This window comes from Leptosomus discolor, chromosome 2, assembly GCF_034619465.1.
Source record: "Leptosomus discolor isolate bLepDis1 chromosome 2, bLepDis1.hap2, whole genome shotgun sequence".
In the NCBI taxonomy this organism is placed as follows: Eukaryota; Metazoa; Chordata; class Aves; order Leptosomiformes; family Leptosomidae; genus Leptosomus; species Leptosomus discolor.
In genome coordinates this window covers 15,539,953-15,567,351 of record NC_141392.1, presented here as the reverse complement: position 1 = coordinate 15,567,351, position 27,399 = coordinate 15,539,953, and the positions used below count along the sequence as shown (strand labels likewise).

General features: G+C 47.9%; 1 protein-coding gene across 1 annotated transcript; it reads left to right on the top strand.

Annotated features, from left to right (window-relative positions):
- The first annotated feature begins 3,610 nt into the window (after nucleotides 1–3,610).
- Nucleotides 3,611–27,132, top strand: DUSP10 (dual specificity phosphatase 10). Its single transcript, XM_009953220.2, has 3 exons — nucleotides 3,611–4,412; nucleotides 22,989–23,366; nucleotides 26,742–27,132. Exons 1-3 carry the CDS (start codon nucleotides 3,611–3,613, stop codon nucleotides 27,005–27,007), a joined length of 1,446 nt encoding a protein of 481 aa, XP_009951522.1. The 3' UTR covers nucleotides 27,008–27,132.
- Nucleotides 27,133–27,399: the final 267 nt, after the last annotated feature.

Sequence of the window (27,399 nt, the reverse complement as noted above, 5' to 3'; positions counted from 1 at the left end):
ATTTAGGGGAAAGCAACTGGTTGTTTAAGGGATGGAGAACGACTTGACTTGCTGGTTACATTATAACTATTCGTCAAAACCATCAAGTATTCGGTGCTTCTGAAACCTTGCTACCTGTTCTTGTCAGATTTTTTTTACTCTGAAATTACTGCGTTTTACACTATTTTTTGTAATAGTCCTGGACGGATTAGTAGTCATATCTTGAAAACCCCAGTTGAAAAATTAATTCTCCATGGACACCCCAGAACCAAAATCTGTGGGGGCTAATTTAGATTCAGTGTTATCACACTGACAACATCTCATCTGCTCTAGCTTCACCCTTCCTCCTGTAGTTCAAAGGGTTTGCATTCCTTGGTTGTAGGTGAAACTCTCTGGCACTCCCTCTGTCAGGGAGAACGCGGTGGGATGCATCGTTCTGGTGATGCCACTTTCTCCGTCTCCGACTTGGTGGGTTGATACATGATGGATTGATACGTGATGAGATGTGTTTGCTGAACCAGGAAATGCTAAAATAGGTTGCACAGTGGGGAAGGAAGGGGTGCAAAAATCTCTTGCTGCTGCCAGGTAGTGTTTGATGAGTTGATCCATATGGCTCGAAAATCAGTTTTCACCTTCTGCCTCATAGTGCACCCGTAGCAAGGGAGAGAGCTCATCGTTTCACTCGTGTCAAGGTCTGAGAGAAGGGATGAAAGGGATTTATACTTGTCCTCGTGACTGGTCCCTAAAATCTTGTCCTCATGCTTTGCTTTTGGCTCTGGGAGAGTCTGGTCTAATCCGAACAATCTTTGCTGGACAAGGATGGGCTGGCGGCATGCCAGGAGCTGGATTTGATCTGAATTTGCAACTGGATCCATCTTTAACATGGAGGTCAGGCAGGCGGAGACCTGCAGGCCTAGCCGGCTCTGAGCTGTGCGCATGGGGGACATCTGCCCTTCCTGTGATTTATTGCTGCCGTGCAGGGAAGTTATTGTTTTTCTACTCAAAAGTGCCTTGTGCAGGCTTATTTTTGTTGGAGGAGGATGCTTGGAAAAGCAGCTGAACAGCAGCCTCCTTGATTTGAGGCCACTCGTACACCACCGAACGGCTTATTGAGGGGCTGGGGAGGACAGTCGGTACCACCCCGCTGCCCCGAACCTCCAGGAGCGGGGCATTCGCTCTCTCGGCCCCGCTGCGAAGGCGGTCGGTCGGTCGGTCGGTCGGTCGGTGGGCTCGCTGGCCCGTTCGAACTCTGCCTATGGAAACCGCGCGTCTGGGCAGCCGCTCTCCGGCAGCTCGCTTGCCTTGAAAGGCCGACTGGGGCGGGGGGGGGAGGTGATGGGGAGGTGGCGCACCCCTCTAGGGTGCAGCTCCTCGAGCCGGTGGCGTGGCCCAGGAGGCGGCAGGCCGGGGGTTGCCGGGGTCTTTGCGGCTTTCCCCGATTTGGGACGCGTCGCGGTGGGCTTTCTGCCGCTTCCCTCAGCGGGCGGGCAGCGCCGGCACGGCCCGTTGCGGGCCCGGGCGCCTCAGGCCCCGCCAGCAGCGCGGGTATCGGAGCCGCCCCGGTGCCGCCGGCGCGCACCCCGTCCTGCGGGGGGCGCTGCCGCGGGGGGCGCGCGGCCCGGCCGCCTCCGCCTGTCAACGGGGAGCAGCTGCTGCCCCGGGGCGCGGGCCGGCGCCGCGCCCTCCCGATTGGCTGCCGATGACATCACCGCCCCGGCGCCCGGCGGGCCGGCCACGCCTCCGTCCCCGCCCCACCGCCCGGCGCCGCGCGGTCATTGGCCAACGCGGCCGCCCGTCGCCGCCCGCCCCGCCCCCGCCGAGCCGTACATTTACGCGGTAGCAAAAGAGAAAGTAACGAGGATGGTGCAGGCGGCGCGCGGGACGCGGGGCGGGCGGCGCGCGGGGCAGCGGGCGCGAGACGCAGCGGCGGCCGCGACGCACCGCGCCGGAGTGCGCCGCGCCGGTGAGTGCGGGAGGGCGGGGTGCGGCACCTCTACCCCCCCCCCCCCCCTCCTCCCCTCCCCCCCCCCCCACCCCAGCGGGGGCCGGGGGCTGCGGGAGCCCGGGCAGGGCTGCCGCGGCGGGGAGCACCGGCCCGGTTTGGCCCGGCCCGGCCCGCTGTACGGGTGGCGACGGTCCCGAGTCCCGGCGCTCAGGGGTAAAACTTCAGTTTCCCGCTCTCCTTGCGCTTTTTTTTCTTGGTTCCCCGGTCCCCAGCCGAGGAGCTGAGTTATCTCCCTCATTCATTTTGTTTAATTGCATCAGGCGAAGGCGCTCGGGGCTTGTTTATCCCGTGACAGCGAAAAGGGACGAGGGAAGGTTTGGGAAAACAAAAATAGGCTGGAAAAACCTCCCGGGAGAGCCGCCGGGGCCGCTCCGCGCGGCCCCAGGACCTGCGCCGGCCCTCAGGCGGGTGGGTCGCGGCATCTTCCCTCGCTCCGCATGTGCCCGCGGGTTCGCTCCGTAAAGCGGTGGCTGCTGGGGGGTGGCAGCGTCCTGCAGGTCCCCCCCGGGAGGAGCTCTGGCGGTTGGGGATGGGGCATCTCCGTGCCCGTTTTGATCAGCGGGCCCGGTGCAGGGCTGGATGGGGAAGCCATCCGGTGTTGCAAGCGCTCGCCGGCTTTGGGGGGGTTGGTGGAGTTCGTGAAGTTGCTGCTAGAATGTGTTGCAGCTGCTCCGAAAGTTGCTGGGGAAGGGGAGGCACTGTCTGGCTTCCTTAGGTAGTTCTGCTCCTCTTTTCTATCCCTCCCGAGTGGAAAGGGGGGTTTCTAATCCTGTGTGCTGTCTCTTGGCAAATGGCAAGCCATGTTCTTGGCTGGGGGGCACCCCTCTTTCTAGAAGCTGTGAAATGTGCTGGGGAGGAGGGAGATTCTGCATCTGGGACTGTTGGAGAACAGCAGCTTTCCCGGGCCTGGACCTGGGGTCTTAACTGAGGCTGGATTAACCGAGTCATGGGGGGGATGGAAGTGCAAGGTGCACGCTTACTTTTTGTAAAGATGATCTGAAACTAATTTTCCAGTTTTCTCCAGGGTGTTTTTTTGTTTAGCTTTATGCCTTCAAGTTTGTAACAGCCTCAGAATTTATTCATAAGCTAAAGCTAATTTTATTCCAGCTTGCTGGAAAAGTTGGATATTACTCCTGACACGTTCAGCTTTGTGTTCCTCCCAGTAGTCGAGTCAGCCCAGTAGTTGTTTCCCTTGCAGTAAGCAACGGGAAGAAGAGAACGTGCCTCTCTGTCATTATCAGTTGCGTGCCTTGCAGCCTGGGGTTTCAGAATAGCTCAGTACCATCTGCATGTAGACAAATGCTTCTTCCTGGGTGTAGCTGCACAGTCCAGGCTAGTCGCGTGTATTCTGCGTGCCATGTGCACACATGCAGATAGCTGAAGTATTTGCTGTGGGATTGGAAAAGGTTTTTTAGCAACTACTGTAAGCTGATAACTGTCAGAAGGGGTTGTTAACGTTGTTACCCGTGGATAATGGATGTTGGCAAAGTTAGTTGCTGTATGTGTATGCTTATGTGATTTCATGATCTGTTTTCATTGCCTTTTTCTTCTGCCTGTTCCCCTCCCTTTTTTTCTCTTGCAGGGTGATCTTGAGTTCTTCTTAACTTGCTAGTGCTCAGCCTCCTCATGCCTCCATCTCCTTTAGACGACAGGGTAGTAGTGGCACTTTCGAGGCCAGTGAGACCTCAGGATCTCAACCTTTGTTTAGACTCTAGCTATCTTGAATCTGCCTCTTCTGCCAGTGAGAGCCACTCCAGTCTGCTCGGTGCAGCTGTCGTGTCCCTAAAGACTGCTAATCTCACGTATATGCCCTCATCTAACGGCTCTGCACGCTCCCTGAGTTGTGGATGCAGCAGTGCCAGTTGCTGCACTGTGGCAACGTACGACAAGGACACTCAGGCCCAAACTCAAGCGAGCACCAGCAGCGCCAACGCCGGAGCCTCCACCGCCTGCCCTGCCAACCAAATGGTCAACAGCAATGAGAACACCGGCAGCTTGAGCCCGCTGGGCGGAGTGGGGAGCCCAGTCTCAGGCACCACCAAGCAACTCGCTAGCATCAAAATCATTTACCCCAACGACCTGGCGAAGAAGATGACCAAATGCAGCAAGAGCCACCAACAGAACCAAGGGCCTGTCATCATTGACTGTCGGCCGTTCATGGAGTATAATAAGAGTCACATTCAAGGGGCTGTCCACATTAACTGTGCTGACAAGATCAGCCGGAGAAGGCTCCAGCAGGGCAAGATCACAGTCTTGGACTTGATCTCCTGCCGGGAAGGCAAGGACTCCTTCAAGAGGATCTTTTCCAAAGAAATCATAGTTTATGATGAGAATACCAATGAGCCAAGCAGAGTAATGCCTTCCCAGCCACTCCACATAGTGCTGGAGTCACTCAAGCGAGAAGGCAAGGAACCCCTGGTCCTAAAAGGTAATCCTCCTCTTTGCCCCCATGTAGTCTTATGGCTTGCTTTGCAGTGTGTGTACTCCAGTGTCAGCCTTGCTGATGGTTGAACTTTGAAAGTGCCTGTTTATCTCTAGGAAGGCCTGCATGCCTCAAGTCAACAGTGGTAAAACATATGCCTTCCATGGACAAATCATGGAGCCAGTAGCAGGGAGATGCTTGCTGTTCTCTGACTGTTGTCAGAGGGGGTGGGAACTGGAAGGAGGAGGAAATGTGCTTCCTGGTGTCTGTCTGTCTGTGCAGACAAAGAACTTCCCCCAGTGCTTGCTCTGAGTATTTATAGGCCGAGGGGCAGGGGTCCGGGAGGGTATACTTTTTTAGCTCATCAGACTGACCTTTACTTAGCAGCCTTATCTTAGTCTGTATAAAACTGAACTCATGGGTGCTGGAGATGGGCAGTGGGAGAGTGGAAGAAGGGAGGAGGAAAGATGAGGGAGGACACTTGGTCTGAGGTGTTGCGTCATGGACCAGTCAGCAAAAGCTGAGGAGCAGTCAAGCCTTGTTTTGCTGGTATGGGGTCAGAATAATGGACAGGGGAAGATACTTTGTCTAAAAAAGTGATCTGGAAGTGTTGTGTTTACGTGTATGTATGCTTGTAAATGTATGTGGTTTTCCTGTAAGGGCTCCTGTTTTCATGTGGTGTTCAGTCTATCCCTTAGTGCTTTGGGGGGAACAAGCCCCACCAATTAAGGCAGCATCCAAGGACACTTCCCTTTCTTAACTTTATTCTGTAGCTGCTATTTATAACAATGCTGCCCTCTAGATTGAATCTCCTTTCCCTTGGGTGTTTATGCCATTCAGAGGCATGGTTCGCAGAGACTGGCTGTGGCACTGAGAAATTATGGAAGGATTTGTTGCTCAGCCCATACAAGTATGTATTTGATTCACTTCATTTTTCTGTATAGCTTGCTACTTCCAACCTGCACAACATGGCAGGGGAGTGGATTGGGCTGGTAGTTGATCTGCTTTCTTCTGTTTAGTTTGAGCTACATAGGAGCAAAGGATCCTGCAAGATACTACTCTCTGGGTCTATCTGGTGGAAGCTTAAAATTGCACTGAACTTTCTCCTTGCTCCTAGCAAGCGTATGGTCATGCTGGGCTTGTTTTGATACTTGCTACAGTTCCCAGTATGCTTTTATTGAGCCTCTTGGGTCATGATGGTGCCCTTCATCTGTAAAAGAGGGAGAGGAGGTGCTTTGCAGAGTGAGGTTACCACTGAAGTCCTGTGTTTCTGGTGGTAATCAACCTGTTGTACAGCCCTTGCAACTAGATATATGGTTGTAGTCTGCAAGCCTGCCTAGTCTTAGAAAAGTGGGATGCTGAAGGTGGTTTTCCCTCGTTCTCTGAAAACACTGAAGCTTCTGTGGACCTCAGACTGGCAGGTTTTCAGTACCTGAAGTAAGATCCTGGCAGAGACGGAGCCACGGAGCCATAGTTGGGCAGCATCCACTGTCAGGCCCGTGGGCAGCCCCTTCTCCCACCTTCCAACACTGGGGACTGCCCCTGGGCACTGCACTGTGTTTAGCGGAGTGCTTGTGGGATTGGTTGGGCCACATTTTTGTTTTCAGCCACTGAGAAATGTTAGCATCTGCCTTGAAGACCTGCTAGCAGAAATCCCCTCCCCAAACTGTTTTGCTAGCAGATCTGGAAGAGTGCTAGAGGACAGAGGAAGCCCAAATCCTTTGCTTTTTGGATGTGGTGATCAGCTGGGCAGGAGAAGACCTTGCCTGGGGAAGTGTGTAAGCATGGAGCTCACCCCTGTCATCTTAACTCCCCTCCCTTCCTTTGATGTGGGGCTCAAACTGGGGTCAAATGGAGTAGAGTGTAGGATAAAGCAGCATTTAGGAAGGCTGTGGTTAAGTTTCCGAGATGGAGGAGCAGTGCTGGAAGCACTCGTTATTTAGTTTCACTTGTCAGATAGCGTTTTTTCCATCATGCTTCCGCAGCCCAGGAGCTGGCATGTGCATGCCTTTGGGTTCAGGCACTGAAGTGAAAGCAGGGGTAGTTGGGGAGCCCTCTTTGCCTCCGTTATTTCGAGTGATTTCTCTTGCTCACTGCAATCCGGTCCTAATTTATAGCCGGCCCATCTGATCCCCTGTGTTGTGTTTGCAAACACTGGTTGCTAGCCTGGCTGTCCAAGTTTATGTCCCTCTGATCCGGTGCCACCTTCTCCATGTTTGGTGCTGCCTGTCAGCCCGCCGCCCCGTTGCCGTTTTTGTGGCACGGTGTCGCGTTGTGAGGCAAATCCAGTTGGCAAAGCCAGGGTTGAGTTACAGCTTTGGCTCACAGCGCGCTGGGGTAGCAACGTGGCCCTGCGTGCATTTAGGTTTTAGGTGCCTGAGTCTTCTGAAGCAGCAGAGAGACTCTGTGCTGTTTCCAAAAGCCAGGCTGTGATCTATAGGTAAATGTATGCATAGGGCACCTTATTAGGTTCAAGTTAAAAAGAGGTGGCCTGATTTATTTTTAATGTAGCAGACCAATATATAAACTAGCACTGTGACAAGAAAGTGTTGGGGTTTTATGTATGCTGTGGTATAGAGGGATTTTAAGACCTCTGTTCCTTTCTTCTTTTCCGTGCCTCTCTTTGCTGCTTCCTTTAAGGTGGAACACTTGCATAGTTTTGATTTAAGCTCTTTAGAAGCAAAGATTTGTTTAAATTTCTTTGTTCACAAAGCACAACAGCACTTGAGACAGGCGTAACCCCCCTATTTTGACAAAAGAAGAGAATTGTGTACTTCACAGTGCTGCTACGTGGGCTCTAGCCTAAGCTGTCAGGGCTGAAGCTGCTGCTTGCTCTGTTTGTATACAAAATAGGAAGAAGTCATATTCCCCCCCACACTGACACACCTTTGTACTAGATCATGGTATTGCATACTTACTGAAACCTAAGGCCTCCCTTTCTGTGGACTTTTCTTTTTTTATATTTATTTTGCTTACCATTGGGAAGAGAGGATTAAAAAACTGGTGATGTGAGCCCAGCATCCCTTCTGCTTGAGGCCAATGGCAAAGCTGTTGCTGAATTTGGGGAGGGAGAGCATGGCAGTATGGCCCAGGGCTGGCTCAGCACCCCTGGCCCTCCTTGGCAGGGTTGTGCCCCTTTCCCTCCTGTAAACCCAAGCGTGAGGCATCTCTGCCTTCCCCTCAGCTTGTAGCAAAGGTGGCCTCGAGTCTTGGGTGTTTGTGTGCTTGAGTTTGCTACTGGAACCTTAAAATAGGAAGTGGGAAATTCATTTGCATTCAGATGAAAACTATTATTTTACCTGGAATGAAATGTTTAGGTTTGGAGTTGAGTATTTCTTTTCCAAGTTAAATTAAATCTACAAATGAAACAAAAATGAAAAATTAAGGCATCTGTGCTATCATGTTTCAACAGCTTTTAACCCAAGAGGAGTTGCCTTTGTCCCCCTGGCCAGTGTCTAGCAGTATTGTCTTCATCCTGCTCTCCTTCCTCTGCCTTCGAGCCCTGGCAGCAGGAGCCTTGTGAACCCTCTGAAGTCTTGTGTTTAGGTTTTTTTAAAGGCTTCTGTGTTTGAGTGCGGGGAAACACCAAATTCAAAAGCAGAGGTGCAAAATGTAATTTGGCCAATAATTTCTTTTTCCCTTGTGATGTAAACTGACGGCTGGACTGCTGCGAGGGGGATGGGGAGGAACCAGCTGGTGATAACTAGTTGCTTCTCTGTTCTTGTTCCTGGTCTGAGGAGCTTATTTGTGCTCTGGCTTTCAGTCTTCTTGTTGCTCATCTAACAGGGAAATAAATGAAGTGACTTGCTCTCATTATAGCAGGGAGTATAAGACCTGCCAGCAAACCACTTCATGCTTTCTGCCATGGTCTAAGAATAGCTTCAGATCTCTTACCACACCAAAGTCACATATCAGCAAAGTTGAAACAATTATAGAGGGACTGAGACACCTATAAAAGGAATAAGTACCTGGTTTATGTTGTCCTATGTTTGTGTGAAATGCTCTGATCAAGCTTTGGAATACCTGACCTGGTATAATTTGTTGCAAATACGTTATTAATTATTATTTAATTTAACAGTGTTGGTGTTACTTTAAACCGACTAATTGGATTACACTGCACAAGTGTATTGAGAGTAAAACTTGACGTGATGGTCAGCAAATCCAGCTGACGAACAAAACACGTGCCTGGCACTTATTTCCACTAGATATCTCCACTGAATAATTATTAGGTCATGGTTGTAATAGGGAAATGTGTATTTTTAAGTGTTAAGTAATGTGTGTAAAATGTCCAATGTCTTTAAAACTAAAGTGCGTTCCCTTTGTGCTGCAGATGAAATCTGGCCCCATCAGTCACAAGGGGGGAAAACTTCTGCTGGCTGTGTTAGGGCTGAGATTTCGCCTTCAGTTTTCAGACTCTGATTGCTGGAGCTTAAAAAAAGTGTTTCATTCTCCACTGATAGATAATCTTATTGGCCATAACATTTGAAAATTGCCTGTGTATGCCTGTACCTTTTGCATGTAGATAAATTGGGGCAATAGTGTGGTTGGACACCACAGTCTTTTTCTGTACTTCGGGGGGATGCTTCTGCAGACAAGCGTACCTCTAAACTTTGCCTGTTCAACAGTAATGGAAAGTGTAGCATTTCTTCCCAGATGATGGCATCTGAGAGATCAAAATGCTGCCTTGCACAGTGCCTGTCACATTTTTAACTGTCCTTGGGGGGAAGAGAGCAATGACACTGCCTTGGAAAGAGAGGAACAGGAAGGAGATATAATTTTTTTTTTTTTTCCCTTCAGCTTCTCATACCCTTGGAAACTGAACTGAGAATCAAGAAGCAAACTGTTACATTATGCAAATATCTCTGATGCTTGTAAAGAAAAATCTGGCTCCAGTTCTGTTTAAAACTGTGGGGACATCCCCTGCAATGTTCCTGGTAGGCAGGCATTGGTTTATAATTGGCTGAATGCCTCATGTGCTGCCCTTACCCACACCCTGCTGGAGGTGAGACACTACTAGTAAAATCTTTGTAGAGTTGCCTGCTGGTGTGTTTTCTGGCTTTTTATTCTTAAGGCGAGCACAACCTTTTTGAGAGGCTCAGGGTGGAAGAGTAGCTGTATTTGAGGTTTGAGTGGTGTCTGGAAGTTAACTAATGCAGATAGACCTTTTTTTATTAGACCTATATGTGTTGTTTTCCTTCCAAAACAGAAGCCAATATTTTTACTACACTTAGGAATGCAAAAGTTTTTAGTGAGATTACCTTGGCTTTATGATGCATTTGAAGTGGGGGATCAGCCCTTTAGGCTATGACTCTTTCTTTACTCTGTGAAAAGCCACATTATAATTAGGTTTTTTATTTATGCAAGCAAATCTGAAGTGAAGAAATACCATAAATAGGAGTGGCATGCACACAGTCTTAACGTTTGTCTGGTTTGCGTGTTTACCAGCCAAGCAGGAGGGTAATATTTCTCAAATATTCAGCATGGGCTTGCAGGGCTATAGAAGTCACGCTGTTTAAATAGATAGATTATGGTAACCTGTGAAGATGACCTAATGCATTGTCCCTTTGCGCACGAGATAAGATTATGCGTGGTGCCTTGGCCTTGTTGGGAAGTCTCTGGTGGGCCTGGGAGAGCACTGGCTACAGAAATCACAAGGCTGACCCGAATTATCGTGAGCAGTTGTTTGCCTGGAGCTTTATTTCTAGATACTCAGCTGAATCTGTCTTCAGCATTTTGTAAACACCTCTGTACTGTAAAAGTTAATTTTTTTTGAGGTTCTTGTTATCATAAAGGTGTTTGGTAAGCTGGGGCTTAAAGAAGAGTGGCGGATGTCATGGATGTCACCTTCTCCCTCCTCACCTAAAAGTCAGAGCTGGCAGAGTCCTGTTGAGGGGAGACTGGATAGAGGTGCTGTCTTGAGCATTGCACTTGCTTCAGCTTCAGCTGGCAGGCCTTTCACCTGGTCTTGATCCAATGAATGTTGATGGCTGTGGTGGTAAAGCTCACACGTGCAGCAGTTCCTTTGGGTTCAGCCTACAGTCCTGGCTATGCCTCTCAATGCAGAACGGAGGGCTGCTGTGAGCAGGAGGGGTTCAATGGGGTTATTTCAGCAGCTGGAAATTCCCAGGGTGCTTGTGGTCTCTGTACGGGGTGACCAATCAATGCTGTGCTCCAGTAGTGAAGCTGCAGGGTTTTTTTAATACCTTGTGACTTTTTAGTACAGGAAACTCTCTGCTTCAATTAATATCTATGATTAAGGTAACCTCTTGTCTGGAAGTGTCTCAGCTCACTGGAGGTTGGTTTTGGTGTGTCCTCCCCTGTTCTGAAAGGTGTTGGTTCCTCAGGAGCATGTGTCCCTCCAGAAGGTGGTCTCTGACCTGGTTCTGGAACTGTGCAGCAGCAGCATTTTAGGGCTTGAAGGAGAGTGGGGGAGATGGGAGAAGTAAGTCAGTCTCCCACGTGGTGCAGAAAGGTGGTGGTCTGGCTGGAGGGAGAACTCTGTACGTAGAAGGTAGAGCAGTCTCGGGGACAGGGGAGCTCTGGCCAAGGCTGTGCAATGGTGATTCTCTTGCTCTTTGATGAAGCACACACCACAGACTTGCTGTGAGGCCTTGGACAAGTCAGTTTGATCTGTCTGGGTTTCCTTGTGCTGTCCTTTGGACCATTTGTAACACTGAGTTAATCTCTCTCTTATTGCCGTCAGTGTTGAGTGTGGTCGACCCAGATTCATCCATCATCACAGTGGTGCCCTGGAACAGCACAGCTGCCTGTTGCAGACAGTGGGAGGCAGACTTAGGAGCACCCCCTTCCCCTCTACCCTTAACAGCGCGTTTTTGCTAAAGTGGTAAACAGTAGGCTCTGATTTGCCTCTAGGTGGTTTTTGTTCTTTTAAGAATCCAAGGTTCGTTTTCATGTCTTTCTCTGCTTGGGTGAGCAGGTTACCTCCTTTCTAAAGGAAAGCTCACCTCCCGGTGAAGAGACCAAGATCCAGAAGGGGCACAAGCTTATCTCCTGGCACCTGTTTTTAGTGGTGCCCCTAAGAGCATGTCCCAGGTGAGTGTGTGCAGAGAAACCTGAGCCAGCAAGTCTGCAGAGAGCAACTGGGACTTTGTAGGTCTAGGTGCCACCTAGTCCCTCTTGTCCTGAAGGAATGAGCCTCTGATTACTGCTGCTTGGGGCAATGCTAGCCTTGTCTAGCTCAGCTACACCCACAGCTCCCTTGGCTGGAGTCCAGCCAGCCCCTGTGTCCCTGCACTGGGCTGTCCCCACTGGAGGGGTCTGGGGTTAGTGCAGTCGGGGTGACTGTCAACCTGTCGCCGCCTGCTGCTGAGGGGACGTGAATGTGCTCAGTGGGTGGGAGGGCTTGTGAGCCACTGCTCCCACCAGGTTAGATGCTGCTTTGCATGTATGTATCTCTGCTTCAAAGACAATGGCTTTGAAGGAGGAAACTGGAAAAAAATACATTAAGAGAATAATAATAAAGTGATGTGGACACGTTGGTTCCAACTCTTCTATGCTCTAGCTTTAAAAAGTCTATGGGTTAATTCCCACTTGATTCACTGAAACAGAAGAACTGTTTTTAATTAAAGGTAATAAAAAGGACAAATGTTACTCCTTGCCCACACATGAATTATCATATATATTTTTAATTTTTTTCTTTTACAATGGCTTAAAGAGACTTGGAAGATAGAAGATAACTTGCAAGCTTCTGTCATATCAGTCAAATTGGTTGTCTCTGGTTTATTATGCTGAAGTGGGATATTAAGCCTTATGTAAGCAGTTGACCAATAATGTTTTAAAGCAAAAACTGTCTTTACAGCAGTTGACCTGTACCATGTTGGTGGTGGGCTCTAATCCTTCTTGGTGTCTGCTAAGATAATGGGAGTCTGTTCAATTGATGGAAAGTAAGAATAAGCATTTTGCTGATGCTTAGTTTGCTGGAATGGTTCAGGTACAAAGCCACTTAATGTGATTGTTTAACATGAGGTTAATCTTAAGTTCATAGGTGTTTGTCTTAGTGCTGCAAGGCAGCATGACATCTCTGTTGAGGGATAACACAGTGCTTCTGCTTCTTGGGAAATGTTAGTGTTAACTCATCTGTGGAGACAAGGACACCCTGGTTGGTTTTGATCTGGCTGAACAGATTCCTTGTTTGAGTGCTATTTAGCTCTGGATTCTGTAAATATGTCTTTTTTTTCTTTTTTTTTTTTTTTTTTTCCCCTTGACTCTGGAGTATATGGATGCAAACTGGGTCAACTTTCTCTTGCTCTTTGGGCTTAGAGTCTAGCCTTGCCTCCCTAACCATTAGGATTGGGATTTAAGTGCTAGCAGGGCTGGCCCTGAAGTTTGTGTCAGAGTGGGTGCTGGTTTGCGTCGTGCTAGTTCCAGTAGTTTGCTGCTTTTATTTTTGAACAGGGTGGCACTGTGATATATCAAGACAGCACCCTTTATTTTCTCTGGGCTTTCTTCATGTGCTTTGAAATACCTTGCTGGAAAGTGTCAAATCAGAGCCAGATATTATTTCTAGCCAAAAGGATAGAAGCTCTTCACTTGAAAAACAGTTTAGATCCAGCAGGAATGGTTGGCACTCCCAAAGGCTAGTGTGGTATATCGGCACTCTTTTTTTCCTTTCATATTAATGCAAATGCTGCTGATGTTTCTGATGTGGAGGAGCAGTGGTTTGGACTTGAAAAGAGCCTGTTCTCATCCTTGGGAGAAACAAAGCAGCCTGCTCTCTTCTTAGAAAGAAGTTGTCCTGAAGAGGTTGCCCTTAAAAGGGTAAAGTGAATAAATGGATGGATGGCTGAACCATGAAAATGTCAGTGTTCTCTAAAACATGTGAATTAAACAGAAATGTCCACTCCTACGCATCCAGGATTACAGATGTCTGACACAGTGCTGGGACCCTTCTCTCTCTTCAGATGTCCTGAGCCAAAACTCTCTGCATTGCACTCATCTGCAATCACACCGGCTGTTGGCTGTCTCCAGGCCAAGCAGGACAGTTGTTTGAGGGATGTGCATGGTGGTGGGCAGGGAGAGAATTGGTAATAACAGGGTTGTGGGGTTTTTTTGTTAAAAAACCAAACCAGGTGTTTTGAGCAAGTCTGATCTGTTCTACCTCTGTCTATGAAAACCGACTTGTAGCTCTTTGTCAATATAAAACCATTTGTGGTATCTTTATTGCATGAAAATAGTTTCTGTTCCCTCCCCCCTCACTTCCCCTGCCTCCTTTGTACATAGCTTTAGCATTTCTTGATGACCTTTTTGTTAATATGATTTCCAGTGGGAGCATTTCACAGTAGAAGTATGTATTCCTTCAGGGTTTACGCTGACATTTCCAGTGATTATTTAATTGGACTTCATGTTAGCCTACATCCCCACGGGAATGCATACTTTTGCTATGAGAAGTTGTAATGTGTCTAATTTTGAGTTTCTGCTATAAACGCTCGCCCTCCAGGGAGTGTAAGTCCAGGCCTTGTCCGTGGCTGCAGAATTGTCACTGTAGTGTGCTTGGGATGTGGGTCTTCTTGTCTTGTTCATAATTGCATTCTTTTATAGCTTAATTCTTGTACCAAATTGAGAGCAGGCCTTCTCCTCTTTCACCTTTCTGACTGCTCCCCAAAGATAATGCAGCGCTTTGAAGGATGCTATGTGGTTTATTTTCCTATGAGTTTTTTTTCAAATGGACAGACTCTGTACTCACTCAGCATAGGGGGATTTCCAGTTACAAGCTGGAACCACTGTCTTGAATTCAGAGGTGTGGTCCACAAGTATTCAGTGGCTGCTGTACAGGCTGGTGAGTAGTCCAGAAGTTAGTGGCATCTCTTGGAAAGGCTGGTGAGTAAGGTAGGGGAAGAGACGTGAGAGACTTGCATGGGTGCACTGGGCCCGAAATTTAAGGTCTGAGCAAAAACAATTTGACACACACACCCCAAAAAACCAAACCAAACAAAAAAAAGCACCCAGAAAAAACCACCACCCCCCTGCCCCCACTGAAATACCAAGAAAGATTCTGTAGTGGCACATTAAAAAAACCCCAAACATATATTGTTTGTTACTAATTGAAACTAATTTGGGTGATCTAGTGGTCCTTGGAAGAAAAGCAGAGGGGTGAGAGCTGATGGTGGAAAGAAGCAAGTCATGTGTTGAGGTGTGGGAGGCATTGGGGATGACAATGTGGCTGAGAGCAGGTGGTGGTGGTGGGACAGAAGGAGCTGAGACTGGAGCTGGGCAGAGCCAGCATCTCAGACACAGCCTGGCAGGGGAAGAGGCTTTCAGTGACCTCTCTCCTGCCTCCCTGGGATGTGTCCCTAGGACAGCTGGCTGTGCTGTGCTTGGTGTCAAAGTACAAAATAAAAGTAGATGAGACCAGGGAGCACAAAGGCCAGTGGGAGAGGATGTGCTGTGGCAAGGGGTGTGAGCCGTAGTGAGGTGAAATTAGAAATAACATGCAAACATATGCACGTGTGTCTCAGTGCTGAGGGGGAACCTTTACTCTTTATCCAGCATCATGCTCTTGACTTCTAAAGGGACCTCAAAGTGGTTGTGTCAAGGATGTGCTTGTAACTCCTCTGGGCCAGAATTTGTGTACAAACTGACCTCTCAGGATAGTTCCCACATGGAAAAAATCTGACCTTGCGAGTTCTCTGGAATGCAGGGTTTTGCCTTTTTTTTTTTTTTTTTTTGAAGTGCCGTTGGCAGCTCCATTAGAGGGAGAACTAGATTAGATTGAGTGTATTGAGGTGGAAGCTGTTCTTTGTGAACTATGTTTACTTTTGCTTTTTTATGTTTGTTTAAAGCTTAATCTTTTGTGGCAAGGCTGATGCTGAATGCCATGTGGGCAACAGGGAAAGAAACCGTATGGTGGGTCTTTGGAACCTCCTGTGGGCAGGTGAGAGATACGCTTACAGGACCAGAAAGTCAGACCTATTCTACTTGCTAGTAGCAATAGAAGTAGAACTTTCAGTTATGCCTTTGATTTGGAAAATGGGAGGGACAGTGTGGGTTGTTGAGGTAAATATGGATACTTAAGTTGTAAAAGGATGGGGTTGTGTGTGGTGTGTTTTTTTTTTTTTTTTTTTAAATTCCCTCCCAGTCTTTCTTTAACAGTAGGAATAGTAATATGTAAAGCAGTCCTGGTGTCACTGTGGTCTCCTAGCACTGCAGAAGGATGGGCTCCCCTCTGTTGTGGGCTTGACCTCACATAAACCTCCCTCCAGTGTTTTAAAACCAACAACAACAAAACAAAAACCAAAAAAAACCCAAACCAAACAAAAAAACCCAACAACCAAACAAAACCAAACCATGCTTTCCTTGAAATCAAAGGAGGATCTCCTAATGTCACCTGGGTGAGTGTGGCCTGGTAGGTCCCCACCCCTTTTGACTGAAGGGAGTTGCCCTTCTTATCTCTGCTTCCCGCTCTGTGGGCCAAATACAGTGTTTTCAACCATGTCAAGCTTTCTACAGCAGTGAGGGTAAGCCCTGAGTGCTGCTCAGGAGCAGCTGTGATGAGAAGGGCATCTGTCTTGAAGAGTAGGAACACTCCTATGATGATGTGCTTGGATTAGCCCCATTCCTCTAGAAGAGGTAAAGTGGCTGCCTAGTGGTGGTCAGGAAATTTGAGCATCCCTTTTTTCACACCTCAGGATGAACAGAGAATGACCCCCAGTATGCACCATGAACCATCTTTGCTATGGCCAAAATGGTGCTCAGAACAATTGTGGGAAAGTGTGATGGTTAGATCTTTGACTGCAAGGTGGTCTTAGCTCTCATGCTCTATGGGTGCACCCCCAGTGCCTCCATGTCCTCCCTACTAGTGCCTTTGGTAGCCAGTAGACCTACCCCTGCTTGAGGCTAAGGGAGTACTGCACGAGAAATACGGATAATTAGGTGCTTTTCTTCTGCTTTTTACTCTTTCTATGTCATCTGGTGGTGTTGGAGATAAGGTAGTGAGACTTCGGTTGGTTATGGCCCAGATAGAAGAACCTTTGTGACTAGCCATAAACTTCTGCAGACATGGCTGTGTTGGTTGGTGGTATGAAAAGATGGTCTGAGTGGTTGAATTCTGCTTCAGCCTGTACAGCTCCTTTTTGCTTGGTGGAAGGAAGCAAACTGTGACGGATTTGCCTCTAAAAGTGTACCTGTGTTGGAGGGGAGTGGTGTTCCTTGGGGCGCCTCAGTGCTGGAGCTTGCTGGTTCACCTAGTGTGGGCAAGCACTCCTACCACAGTCATGTGACCTGGGGACAAAACATTGCCTCCAAAAAAGCTCTAAAGAGCTCAGCCAGCCTCAGCCCTCTGTAAATCTGTCATGTGAAGGTCAGCACAAGGAAAGCAGTGCTACTTACCTGCTGAAGCTAGTGGGGACTGTAGCCTGAGCTGAAGAGGAGGAATATGTGACAGTAAGGAAAAAAGATAAGCAAGCACAGTGCTCAAAACTAAGTATGTCTCGCTTGAGCATGGTCCTACAGTCTGTAGCATGCCCTGCCCATGGTACAGGGGCAGCCTGAATGCTGGCATTAGAGCGGTGGTGGCTCAGCACCAGCATGGCACCCTGCAGCAAGACCTCCAGGTGATGCAGCAGGTGGGTGGCTGCAGGTCCTGGACGCTTCTGCTAGGCTGAGGAATGGCACAGCACCGGGTGGGCAAAGCGTCTGGGCAGTACCTGGCCTCTATTTTTACATGCTGGAGTTGTGTTTGCTTAACCTTGAGGCATCCTGCACTTTGAATCAACTTGACACAAAGTCATCTGTTCATTAATAACACAGGAGCAGTTTAATTGTTGTCTTAGTGGAAAAATACATGAGACTGTCATCAGCTGTTGCTTCTGGCAGTGCTTTTCTACAGTAATGTAAATAAATGAGGTCACAGGTTTAAAGGAACAGGCTGTACTTGCACAAATTCAAAGCGTCATCTTAAACAGATAGGCACCAATAGTATGAATATCTTAGTCTTGCCCCCCAAATGCTCACTGTAACATTTTTGACCTTAAACACACTCAAACGCAGCTGCAGGGGCTCCATTCGCTGTGTCGGTACTGACGGGGCACATGCTGAGTGGGTGTTTTAAAACTTGGCTTTGTTCCAGAGCGAATGAAGCTTTTGGTGGCCAGAACTCCAGTATCACCAAATTCTCTGCCGCTCCCCCTATGAGAGCTCAGCAACTAAAGAGGAGGGGAAGTTACAGACCGAGTATATCTTCTGATGATACTTCACAGTGTCCTGGGATTTCTGCTCTTGTTGCGCCTGTGCATGTGTATTTTGGTTTTATTTTTTTGAGATGGCTTTGTGTTATTGTAATCGAGGATGAGCAGATCCAGAAATCTGCCTGGACAGCTTTGAAAGCAGTATAAAAGGTCTGTTTGTCTCCCAGGACCACGTGTTCTATCTAAATGTGGATCCCGCATCTGCAGTCTGTCATATATAAAAATATGTTCCTGTTTGTAATTGTAGTGGGAACACCCAGTACCTGCCCTGCTCAGAACGAAGTATGGCCACGCCGATGAGGTAATGCAAAGGTATTGCTTTATGGTGAGGGTATTTCCTGGTAACTGCCACTCTATAATCTCCCTCACTATAGACAGAACAAGGTCACTTACTCCTTTACTGTGGGGTAAGAGCCTATTTCCAGATAGGAAGCGTACTGCAAATCTATCAGAACTTATTGTAAAACCACATCCTAGTTTGCATATAGTCACACAGCCATAGAGCAGCAGTGATGGTTGAAAGAGGTGCTAACAGAGGCACAAAGGAGGAGGGCAGGTGTTACTGTACACTTTGTACTTTAATTCTCAATCTTCTTTTAAAACAAAACAAAAAACAAACACACACCACCCCCCACCCCCCCCCCCCAAAAAAATCCCAGTTGTACAGAATGTGTGCAGGTAACGTTTGTTCTTGCTTTTATTGAAGATGGTTGTTTCTATTGCAAGGTCATGGTCCCTTGTAAAAGCTGGTTGCCTAGTTCCTGCCATACCTTTTGTGCCTGTTTTGCATCGTATTTGCCCTCTTCTGATGGCAAATGACAGACGCCATGTTTGGCATGATTTTTATGCAAGCGCCATGCTGCTTGTCTTTCATTTGTTCAGAGTTGCCTTGGCTCCTGTCCCGCTGTTCACCTGGCCTTGTAGTGCTGGTGCAGGCCCTGGGCTCCTGGGTGGCTTTGGAGCTGGGAAATCTGTGTGCAGCTGCTGCCTGGGTGCTGCTCAGTGGGGGATTTTGAGGAGCATTAAGAGAGATCTTTATAAGCAGATGGCTGTGAAGAACTTGAACAAACAAGTGTGAATAGCTGGAGCATGTACGGTGCTGACTTGAAACTTCCTAGAAGTTTTGACGTCTCAGACAATCAAAGTCTGTTGCTCGCTAACTGTTCAGGCAGGGCAGGATGTCATGCAGTGGTAACTGCAAAAATACTTGGCTTTTGCATCAGTGGTGAGCAAGAGCCTTCAATCTTCTGTGGTTTTCTACTAGATAGCAGATACCCAATCTGCTGTGAGGGGTCATTGATTCATTTCCTTTAGGAGGAAATACCTTGGGTTCCCCAGTGTGCTGGGCATCCTTGTATGTCCATCTTTGTTTGGATTTGGGTAGGTTCAGGACCCCTGAAAGCCTCCCTGGCAGCCATTTTGGAGCAAAGTGTGCACAAAGGCACTTGAGATGTCCTCCGCATCCATGCATGGGCTGCATCAGACTGGCTGGGTGGTTTAGGCTTTTCGCTGTACTTTGGTTATTAAAGCTGTGTGGTATGTTTAAAGCTAGAAGAGACAGGTTACAAGCATAACATTCTGTAGAAGTGAACCTTGGTCGCTTATCTAGCTGCTGGCATTTTGGCTTGCCACTGAAGGTGGCTACACAGCTGAGTCTAGGCTTCATGGCTGTTGTTCAGACTGCACTGCTACGCGTGCTAATGGTGTTTCCTGGTGGATATATTATATTCTCTCCCTGCTTAGGCTGCCTGTATATGATGAAGGCTTTTTGTATATTGCAAATAGGAGCTGAAAAGCAGCTTTTACAATGCAGCTTACTTTTGTGCTACTGACGGGCTTCTGGCCGCTTGTGCTTCCCTTCCACGCTCCCTGTTACTGCCCTCTGTAGCACTTCTTCATGGACAGGTTTGGGAAGGCTTGAAGCTTGAGCAGCTTCAACCACAAAACAGTTTGTTACAACCGTGAGTGGAATCTCTGCATCCATGCCTTGATCTTCCTTGTGATCTGGAGTTGCTGCCAGTAGTAGTGATATGTCTTTGTCCTTGCTGGGTTTAGGGAATCAACTCTTGGACTAGGCTTGCAGTAGCTATGTGTTGGCCTTCTCTCTGGGTACAGCTTCTTCTCTCCCACCTCCTCTCCCCCACTGCATGAAGACTTTAAATGCTGAAATAGCAGCTGCTTGACAAAGGAATACAGATGCACTTGCATACCCTGTACATTGTATTTACCTTCATGTGGAAAGTCCATCCCTCTTTGACTTTTTCGGACTGGTCATAATGAACTGTGCTTGGACCTTTTTAGGGAAGTAGTCTCAAACTTTAGAAAGCATGCCTGAGCTCCATGTAAATTATACTAGTGCCTCATAAATTGACTAGGAGCAGGGATTGTGTGGTGAGTGTGGATTAAAGGAACAGTACTCCTGAGGTGTGTCGATCCTGTTTTAGGACCTGCATGACTTGTATGGCAGCTCCTACTGTTGGCTTTAGAGTTCAGCTTCCCTCTCTGCATCTCACTGCATCCTTTCTTGGTACCGGTGTTCTTGTCCAGTCCTTCCTTGCTCACGTGTCTGAGACAGTTCAGGTTAGTAATCCTCTCCCCGGTAATGTGTTGTTTCAGGGATATTTGCTCTGGGAGTTGCTTGGGCATGGTACTTTAAATATTGCTAGAACTGACTACTTAACTCCCTACCCGCATGAGGGAGGAGAACAAGGAGACAGGGGATGTGGACTGAAATTACAAAAGGTGACCTTTTCACTGGCAAATATCAGGAAAGAAATTGTGGGTTAGCTATTGTATGTTTGGCTATTCCACTTGTTGGGGAATCTTCCACATGGTGTATTTAGGGTTACCTTCCCATCCTTTGGCCTGATGCTCCTGCTGGAGTGGTGGGGATTGCCCTGCACCTCTTGATCTCTTTTGGGTACAGTGATAACAGGGGAGCTCTGCACAATGTAATGGTCTCTTGTCCTCTCCCCCCGATCTCATCTGCTGGACCAAAGCTCATACTGAGCAAGGGCTGATAACAGGAGTAATAGTGTCTTCTAGCCAACAGGGCAGGCAGAGGCCCCAGAAGGAGGACATGGTGGTGAGGAATGAGCTTGCTCTAGACTCTCCAGCTGTGCTCTATCTTACGAGGCAGCTGGTGAAGCAGGATGGCCTCTGCCATGCCATCAGTGTGTCTGCACATGAAGCAATGGGATCCTGCCTCTGCCGATGGCCACTTACTCCCAGCAGGCTGCAGAAGTGGAAAATGAAGGTTGGCTCTGGAGTCACTAAGGCAACTTATTTTTCAGGGGTTTTCTTGGGAATCCCAGCATGCAGCTGGATGCATTGCTTGCCTGTGCAGAAGGGTGGGAATGTGGGTTAGGGCTTAGCCTTTAGCCCAGCCTCTAGGGTGGGGCTGTCTGTCTGAATGAGACTTCAGACATCTTCAGCTTGGGGACCCATAGTCTTGTTTGTTTTCTTGAGTGGGCTGAGAAGACTTTTCACACCTGGACAAGGCCAGGTGGTGCAGTTACCTGTTGAGCTTAGATTTTTGTGCTTACCCTTCTTTCCATCCTGCTCACCTGTTGTAACAACTTTGCAGTAGAGATCTTTAAGGCAGATCTGTTTGCTCTGTGTCCTGTAAAACCTGAGGTGGGGGAAATACTCTGCATTTTGTGGCCAATTCAAGGATTTCTGGGAAAATGAGTTACTAGCAGCATGTGAAGGACAGAAGTCTGGACATTAAAAAGGGTAGTTGTATTAGTGGGTCTCAGATGATTGTAAGCTAGGGTGCGTGCCTCGTGCCCATAGAGTACTGGGTAGGGCACAGAGATGTCCGAGTGGGTCCCACCCTATGGTGGGCAGGACATCTGGAGTTGCAGCACTCAAGATGTAGGCATCAAAGCCCTTTGCTGTGTCTGATCCAGAGCCCATGTGACACTGTTTTGCTCTGTTTTAAAATCTTCCTTTGCTAGATTACTGTGAAAGAGCATGGAAAAAACAAATAACCTCTTTTTTCTTTTTTTTCTTTTTTTTTTTTAAATAACATTATTGGGATGGTGACATTCAGCATTTATTTTGGCTAGTGTAGCTCTTTCTAGTAACTTCAGCATAGCTCTCCCCCCCTCCTGGGTTGTTTTTCTTTCTTTTTTTGTTTTGGCATGCATTTAACAAAGTGCAATTGAGTCTGAACACTTGGCCTGTCTTGATGCGGTGCATGACTCCAAATATCCTGGTACAACATAAACGTGCGCTTTTGTGGGTGAGGTGGGGGGGATATATCATTGCATTTCTCCTCTTTCCGCCTTTTTCTTTTGGAGGAGCCACCTGTTAGCATTACATCAGTGGCTCCCAGGAACGATGCCTCCTACCAAAGGCCTTACACAAAGTAGTTCTTCTTGTATTGTTTGCGCTCAAAGAGCTGATGTCATGCCAGCTGATGTCATTGTGTGCTTTGTGTAATCACTATGGAAACCAGGCAGGTGGGGAGCCTGGGGCTGATGTAATTGCTGAATGAGGTGTAGAAAGAAGGATCTGCTTTTCTCACCCCAGTTCTGCGGAGCCACCCTCCTGAAAAAAAAAAAAGGGGGGGGGGGGGAAATGTGGAATGCTGCTTGAAAAAGCCAGCAAGACGTGCAGCAGAGCCAGGGGAGGCACAAGCCAAAAAAATGACTTCTCCCTCCCCCCTCGGATCCATTTCCCAATCCATATTAATGTCCTAAAAATAACTCTTGCTAGATATTTTCAGGCAACCGGGGCAGAAAAAGGAGAGCTGTTTGCCACATGTTAAGTGAGCACCTCAGTTGCTGTTAGGTTACAAGGAGTGGGTTTGCTTTTGTTTGGCCACACCAGTGCGGACGTAGGGTTCCACAGAGTGATGCTGGTGTGAGCTGCACCCGCCCCTCCTTGGGGGCATTGGATGGGGGATCCCCTGTAGGGCTGCTCCCAGCAGGCAAATCTGCTGTGGACAGGTAAAGCTAAAAGACTGTCCCAGCTGGCTTGCTGCTCTGCTTTGGTGTTCTGCTAGCCTATTTGCTCGTAGTTTTGGTGATGTTTTCCTTCTTGGAAAAATGCCTTTTGTCTTTCCCCTCCTCCCACATGCTCATAGGTGAGGCAGCCCCAGCACACTGATGTTGTGCAGAGGCGTGTTTGTCTGTGAGCCTGTTCCTTGGCATGGTCAGCCTTGTGGAGGGGAGGACGATGCGTGCTGCTGATTCATGCTACCCTTGCTGTTGGCGGCCGTGCCCAGCGTCGGTCACCGTGACAGTGATGGTAGGGACAAAAGAGGCAGCTCCGGTACTGGTGGCCCCAGCGTGTGCTCTGAAGTCAGGTGGGTCCAAAGCGTCACTGACCTCAGGGTGTCTAACCAAAATATCTACTTGGTCTCTCTTCCCAGGGGGACTCAGCGGTTTCAAGCAGAACCACGAAAACCTCTGTGATAACTCCCTCCAGCTGCAAGAGTGCCCGGAGGGGGGAGGAGGGGGCGGTGCGTCTGCTGTGCCCCCCGCGCTACCTCAGTCCATCCCCACCACGCCGGACATCGAGAATGCTGAGCTCACCCCCATCCTGCCCTTCCTCTTCCTCGGAAATGAGCACGATGCTCAGGACTTGGAGAAAATGCAGAGGATGAACATAGGCTATGTAATCAATGTGACCACCCACCTGCCCCTGTACCATTACGAGAAAGGCATGTTCAACTACAAGCGGCTCCCGGCCACTGACAGCAACAAGCAGAATCTCAGGCAGTATTTTGAAGAGGCTTTTGAGTTCATTGGTAATTATCTTTGACTGGAAATACTCCTAGTTTTTTTTTTTTACCTGTTGTAAGAATCTAGAGTGAATTTTATGCTTCGCTAACTACCCTGAAGGCTGTAGAAGGCCGTATTTACTTTTGTTTAGCCTGTCAGAAATGCTGAGTACCTCATGTTTCTGCTTGTTCTCATCTCTGGCATATCCAGTTAAGTAGCCTGGGGGTACAATTTTTATCCATTGATAGTGATGCCTACCTCCAGGCTTCCAGATTCAGGAAACCCCAGAAAACTGAGACTTTTGTCATCCCTCTTCTTGATTCCTTTGCATTCCTAGTTTCCATGGTGGCTTCTAGCCAATTTTTCATAATAACTATTCTTAATGATGGTTGAGTCTTTCCTAACTTAATTTAGTGAGAATACTGACAAACTTTCACACTTCACTTGTTCTACCATTAGATTTATAACTTCAGAGTGTATGTGTGGATGAGTGGATTGTGATGAAAACTTGTATTAATAAGCCTCTAAACCCTGTAGGCTATGTGAGAGGGTTCACCACAGACATGCAGCTTGTTGGGGAGGTTGCTGAAGAAATGACCTAGCAATGTTATCCACAATGCTCTGACCCTTGCTATGTTCCATGCAGCACAACCCTCAGCCAAGTTTAGGGATGCATTCAGCTCGGGTCACTTAGACTAAAGCCAGATGGCCTCTTTAAGCAAGGCTGATCAGTGAGGATGTCAGCATGTGATAATGAATGCCTTGCCCCTCTGTGTAGTCTTTGTGGGCACAGCTTTTTGCAGTGTAGTGCTTCCCCAGCACAAGTACTGAGAGGTTTTCTGAAATATGCTGGACAGGGTGAGCACTAACATACAATTTCATTTTCTTTGGCTGAGGCTGGGCTTATCTCTTTACCAATGCTTCAGACTTGATGGTGGAGGATGAGACAAAGAAAGTGTGCTTCTGTGCTGTATCACAGCTTAGGTCTTTAGCTGACCCCATGCTGAAGTGGGTGCAGGGCCATCTTCCTCCCTGCCCTCAAACCATCAATGTTTATGGCCCTTGAGTCAGGGTTTGGGTACTTGGCTCCTGAACCTCAAGCTCGCTTGTGCTGGCTCTGTGGAGGTGCTCTCAGGCTCAGCAAGGATCGGGCCCCAGTTGTGGGACTGTGTCCCAGGGCAGGAGGTCCAAGCCCAACATACTCTTCTGAGCCCATCTGCTCCTGCCATATGCCTGGGCAGGGCCTTGCTGCTCTGAAGCAGACAGCCTGTCAGCCCAGTCCGGCTGTGTTTCGGTTGGCAGGGGGTTGTTTTGTGTGCTGATGCTTGCAGTCCGTAGCCATGCTACTTTGGTGAATAGGCAAAATCCCTGCTTACGCTGCAGCTCACATGGAGTCTCACCACTGAGAGCTTCTACCAGGAGCCCTTGGGCTTGTCCTCTACAGTGTAGAGGACCAAAGGATCTCTACTTAAAACCAAATTTTCCCTAGTGTTCTAACCCAACCCCGGCTCTACCAGTAGTGCTGTCAGCTCCCCAAACTGCTGATTACTATGTGATGGGAAGGTGAATGCCCCTTTTGGGTGAAGGGAAGCTTTCTCTGAGAGCAGGAGAGATGGAACCTTGCTTTGATCCTTTAGGAAGAAAAGCTGGGTCAAGAAATCATAAACTCTGAATTCAACAAGAGGAGGAGATGCAGTAGGCTAAGCTTACATAAAGAAACTGCAAAGCTCTGTCGAGGTCCTTTGGGGGTGGGAGTGAGATTTCTGCACCAAACATTCCTATGAACTGCAGGATTAGAGCTCTTGAAACCGCTAAAAGATAGTGTTTGGATTGTGACCTTACCAAGGGCAGAGAAAGCAGCCTTGCTCTGAAGAGATTTAGAAAGTGTTTCAAAACCCATTTTACTTTCCTTTTTAATAATTACAGCTTGAGGGTCTGTCTTTGTTTTTAATAAACAAATATTTCTCCATTGAGAGGTTTTCTCCATAGCAAATTCAGCCAGCTGGGGAAGTAACTAGTCAAAGCTTTCCCTTCCTATGGGTAAACTTTCAATTGCATTTGAGAAGATTTGGAAATGTTTGAACAGCAGATCGTTGGCCTATGTTTCTTTAAATGTGTCTTGAAAAAACCACAACCAAACCCAGGTTTAGCTAAGACTAAGGCCATAGGAAGTGAAATCATCAAAAATTCTCTGGGAAAGTGTGTCAAAATGCATTAGAGTTTCAGCTTTCTGAAATACTAACTGGCCAAGATGTCTAGAGGGAAGTTGGCTGCATTAATGCTTTCACAATAGAGGTTGAACATGTGGGGTAGAATGAACCATAATCTTGATGGGGTTGGATTCATGCCAAAACTTGCAAACTAAATTCGTGTTTCTCCTGTGGATTAAAACAAAAGAAATAAAGTGTCACATCTTGAAAGTTTTCCCTCCTGTTTTAAAAGCAAGCTGTGGGAGATGAGGATGGTATTGTAGTGTCTCTCCTCTTTCTCGTGTCCTATTAGCATGTGGTTCCAGGGCCTCTCTCCTCCCTAATTCCTGCTCAGGTTAGGTCACTCTAAATGATGTGTCCTGGTGGAGAGCGTGTGTGTGTGTTGTGGCTTCCCTCCCTCCCCACATCGCCCTTTCCCCACCGCTCCCGGTAAGAAGCTCAGGAGGGGTAGTGTTCAGCAGAATGTGATGCCGTGCTCGCATTGTGAAGAGGAAGGGGTGGCAAACCCCTTTTTCATGCCACTGAAGGTGACAGAGTCAAAACACAGAGAGCTTGATATGCAGGAAGTGAGGAGTTAGAATTCGAGGTCTCTTATTGCTGAAGTCTTGCTTAGGTATAAACCTGATCCAGCTGCTGCTTTTGCAGAGACATCACAGCAGAGTGCCCTGTTGAAGCTCGTTCCAAGAGTAGCTTTGTAAAAGCCTCAAAGAATAGGACTTTGAAACAAATGTATTGTTATGAATTAAATCTGAAAATACCTGTTTTTTAAAAATGTGGTGTCCTGCTTTGGAAGACAGGGAGGTTGAGATGCTGGTGTAATGCAGCGGTGTTGCAACAGAGGTGGAGGTGGAGCCTGAGCTGCTTCGTCACGGGCCTTGACCTCTTAAATAAATGCTCCCTGGTAGCACTTGTGAGCAGCATGGCAATGTCTCTCAATGTGCAGTTCGTCTAATAAAGAGATAAAAGTGAATGTGAGGCTTTTCAGTGTTGGACTGGCCTGTGTGCTTCACATTCAGTAACTCTGAAGCCCCCAGGAAAGATGGAATGGAGGGGAAGGAGAGGAGATGCTGCTGTGCTTGTAGTCAAGTAAAGGGATTCTCCACATTAAGTAGTTACCCCTAATTGCACTGAGCTTTTTCTAATTTAAAAACTGGCAAAAATCTTACTTTCTTCTGTCTGTCTTGTTTCCAGAGGAAGCTCATCAGTGTGGAAAAGGTCTCCTCATTCACTGCCAGGCTGGTGTCTCCCGATCTGCCACCATAGTTATCGCGTACTTGATGAAGCACACACGCATGACCATGACGGATGCCTATAAATTTGTAAAAGGCAAACGACCAATCATTTCCCCTAACCTTAACTTTATGGGGCAGTTACTGGAGTTTGAAGAAGATCTAAACAACGGTGTTACACCACGAATCCTCACACCAAAGTTGATCGGCGTAGAGACTGTCGTGTGACAGCGAAGCTGCGAGGAGGCAGTCAATGAAGGGGTTAACCTATTCTTCACCTGATTTGGGGCAGTGACGGGTGGGTTGTGGGTTTTTCTTTTTAGCTTCAAGGGGGGTTTTGTGGCAAACTTTTTGTGACTAAAAACCTTTTTTTGTAAGGAAAGGTTTTTAAAAGATCCAAGAACTTCGCCATGTTTGGGATGCTGTTGTGATTTCCTTCCCAGATGCTGGCAGGGCAGGGAGGCTTCAGAGCAAAAGGAGTACTACTTAAAATCAAAACAAGAAGAAATGTGGGGCTTTTCTTTCCTTTTTATTTTTCCCTCCTCTCCAGCTACTTGTAGAGTTTATGGCTAAGTAGTCTGTGCAGGTTCATAGACTGAAGAAACCTAAGTTGAGGATAA